Raw genomic sequence first — 3148 nt, 5'->3', positions numbered from 1 at the left:
GTTCTTTTTCCGGCCCCCCCCCCCCCCCCCCAAAAAAAAAGTTCAGCCTTGGTGAGCATGAGGCTTAAAATAAAAATATTAAAATCTTACAGACCCCAAACTTTTGTGTACATGTAATATTTATTTTAAATTGGCTAGTTTGTGCAAGTACATTTATTTAAACTGGTTGTTAGAAGTTCAAATGGATTGTGTTCTGTTCTGTAATTGCCGTTAATAAAGCTGTCAGAAAAAAAATATGCTAAAGTTTCACCTTTAGGGGTACAACAGCCTGGCAGCCTTTTACAAAAATGAACCATGGTTTTATTACAGTAACCACAGTTTACCACAGTATTTGTATTAAAACTGCAGTAACCTCAAATTTACCATGATAATAATAATAATACATTTTAGTACTTATGTAACACCATGTTTATTTTTCATGAGGTACCCTCAAAGGTGCATCTTTGTAACTTATCTACCCTTAAAACATGCATACTTGTATGGTACTATGCTGCTCACTTTTAGGGGTATAGTTGCACCTTTGAGGTTACTGCCCCATTAAAGGGCTAAAATATACAATTAAGTATATTTTATTTCTAAAAGTGTAAACAAAAAATTACTGATTATATATTCTTTCAATAATTTAAAAGATCAGTTTAGTTTAGAAGTATCGATATCGCCGATACTGGGCTTGAAAATATCGGCATCGGATCGAAAATAAAATAAGAGGTATCGCCCATCCCTACTGCACATTTCTGTGGTTACACTTTCAGGAGGGGAGGTGTTTGTGTAAAACATCTTTATCATTCTCTGTCCTGCGTTTATACTGCAGATGTTACATGATGTGTTGGAGTGTTACTTTGCCTTTCTAAGTGCTTTTGAACAAGGACCGATCACAGAGGACTGGTTTCGAAATGGGATTTTTTTGCAGCTATAATTTATATATACATACATCCATACATCCATAAAACAAGGTCGTGGATGTTTCTGAAATCTATATAGTGCGTCTGTGTGTATATTTACTAGTGTGTATATATATATATATATGTATGTGTGTGTGTGTGTTAGTAATATATTGCTGGATGTAAGTGTAAGATCTGTATTTGGTTATTTATTACATTCTCATTTGCTGCTGTAGTGTAACTACAACACCAGAGATGTTTTGCACGATGGTGCAACTGCAGTGTTTTCCAGTATGCACAATACTTGTGGTTTAAGGTTGCAAAGACTGTATACTGCATTAAATATCATAAAACGTTCAATATGAAGTACTTGTTCCTACGTGTCTGGATTAAATGGCTTCATTTCAGAGTTTGATAGCCTTAAGACTTAAATTATAGTCTATTATTATAGACTAAAATGTTGAAAGGAGTTTGAACGACATTGGATATCTTTATTTGGGGCATTTCCTTCTACATCTGTTTCTAAAAGACCAGTGTAGAAACTAGTATTTATTTACACATTTACAAGCTCCACTGACATATGGTTCTGAATTATCAGTTTGCTTTTTCTCAATAGAGTGTAATTTCAAATGACCACGCCTGCAGGGTTTTTGTGCTGAATTCTGAATTGGAAATTCAACTGGCAACCAATTTAGAGTGTGTTATTACCAGGTTGATTTGTTTAATGAAATACTTTCAGCTTTGAATAAACATTTGAATGAATTCTGAAATTGAATAAATGTTTCTGTCATTTTGAAAATGTCAAATATTCAGCAACAATCACATGTAGGTGTGAGGGAGTTTTTTATTTATATATATATATATATATATATATATATATATATATATATATACACACACACACTGTTTTCCATCCCAGGCTCCAGATGAGGGCTTCTTCCTGCTTTGCCCTGGTGTGTAACTCTTTCTTGCGGCCGACTGAGTGTCAGTGGTGCCAGTCCCTCACTACCCCTTTGGAGACACCATGTCCAACACCTCCTCCTGTTCCTCCTCGGGGGAAACCAGCCCTGATGACACACCCCGAGGTGGGGGCACCATTCGTGTCTACCTCCCCAACAAGCAGCGGACAGTGGTGAGGTTTCATTTACTGGAGTCTGATTTGTTTGAAATGCCTTTTATTGTTGTTAGCAAACATATGGAATCGCTAATATAACCTGTGTATGTATATATTTGTAATCAGAGGTTGTGTGTTTGTGATCATACATTGATAGCACTGTGTGACCATGTGTTCAGGTAAATGTTCGGCCTGGTCAAACTGTCTATGATAGTCTAGATAAAGCCCTGAAAGTCAGAGGCCTAAGCCAGGATTGCTGTGCTGTCTTTCGCCTTCTTGAAGGGTAGGTGTGCCTAAGAATTTGGCTCTTAAAATGACTAAATCTCTCCTTAGTAAGTTTATACTCTTGACTTTGTTCTTCTTTTGGCCAGCCGGAAGAGACTTACAGAATGGGACACTGACATCACACCCCTCGTAGGGGAAGAGCTTCTGGTAGAAGTGCTGGATGATGTTCCTCTTACCATGCACAACTTTGTAAGTGTACTTGCACAACAGACTCATGTGCTTTGTCCAAATACCCACACTTGCGGTCTTGGCCACTTGAGAGCGCGTGCGCGCGACAGGAATTAAGTGCGCAAGTGTCCCAGGTCTTAAAAACGGCAAAGCGCAGTGCCCTTAATGCACACTAAATCCACACTATCTCCAATACCGCTCCGGAGCGCTATTCGAGGCTTAGTGTATCCCATCATGCATCATGTTCTGGAAATAAATCGTGAGACTTTTTGCCGAGATCTCGCGAGAAGTTAAATATTAATGTAATAATTAGATATTACATATATTTTGGTAGAAAAACAGTGTTTTTACGTTTTATTGGTGCAAAGATGAGTAGTGGTGATATTTATTTTGTACAACATTTGCAACTGCTTTTTATCACTTAATTAGAAGCACCACAAATAAAAATTGTCATGTTATAGGGACTATTGAACAGACATTTAAAAGTTGATTTTAAATTGCAAAGTATTTAAAATTAAAATAAAGCTATCTAAACACTTGCATTTTTATAACACTATAAGTGTGTGCCATCAGGTAATGAAAAGTTCGACACACACTTGTGGTCTTCATCCTCACTTGAACACTTGTGCCAAATACAGGAAATACGTCATATAAGTGGTCAAGTGCAAAGACCGCAAGTGTGGGTATTTGGACAAGGGGA

The 3148-nt window shown here is 37.1% G+C and overlaps 1 protein-coding gene across 1 annotated transcript in view; it reads left to right on the top strand.

The window, feature by feature from the left end:
- The window catches only part of LOC107595004 (serine/threonine-protein kinase A-Raf-like), a 17069-nt gene that overhangs the window by 2344 nt on the left and 11577 nt on the right, over positions 1-3148 (top strand). The window contains exons 2-4 of the mRNA XM_016285256.1: positions 1801-2013; positions 2175-2278; positions 2367-2469. Of these exons, the coding sequence (XP_016140742.1) occupies positions 1906-2013; positions 2175-2278; positions 2367-2469 (315 nt within the window). The 5' untranslated portion in view covers positions 1801-1905. The remainder of the gene's footprint in view (positions 1-1800; positions 2014-2174; positions 2279-2366; positions 2470-3148) is intronic.

The sequence above is a fragment of the Sinocyclocheilus grahami genome, unplaced genomic scaffold (assembly GCF_001515645.1).
Source record: "Sinocyclocheilus grahami isolate Dianchi unplaced genomic scaffold, SAMN03320097.WGS_v1.1 scaffold195.1, whole genome shotgun sequence".
Classification (NCBI taxonomy): Eukaryota; Metazoa; Chordata; class Actinopteri; order Cypriniformes; family Cyprinidae; genus Sinocyclocheilus; species Sinocyclocheilus grahami.
This window is presented reverse-complemented; position numbering and strand designations above follow the sequence as displayed.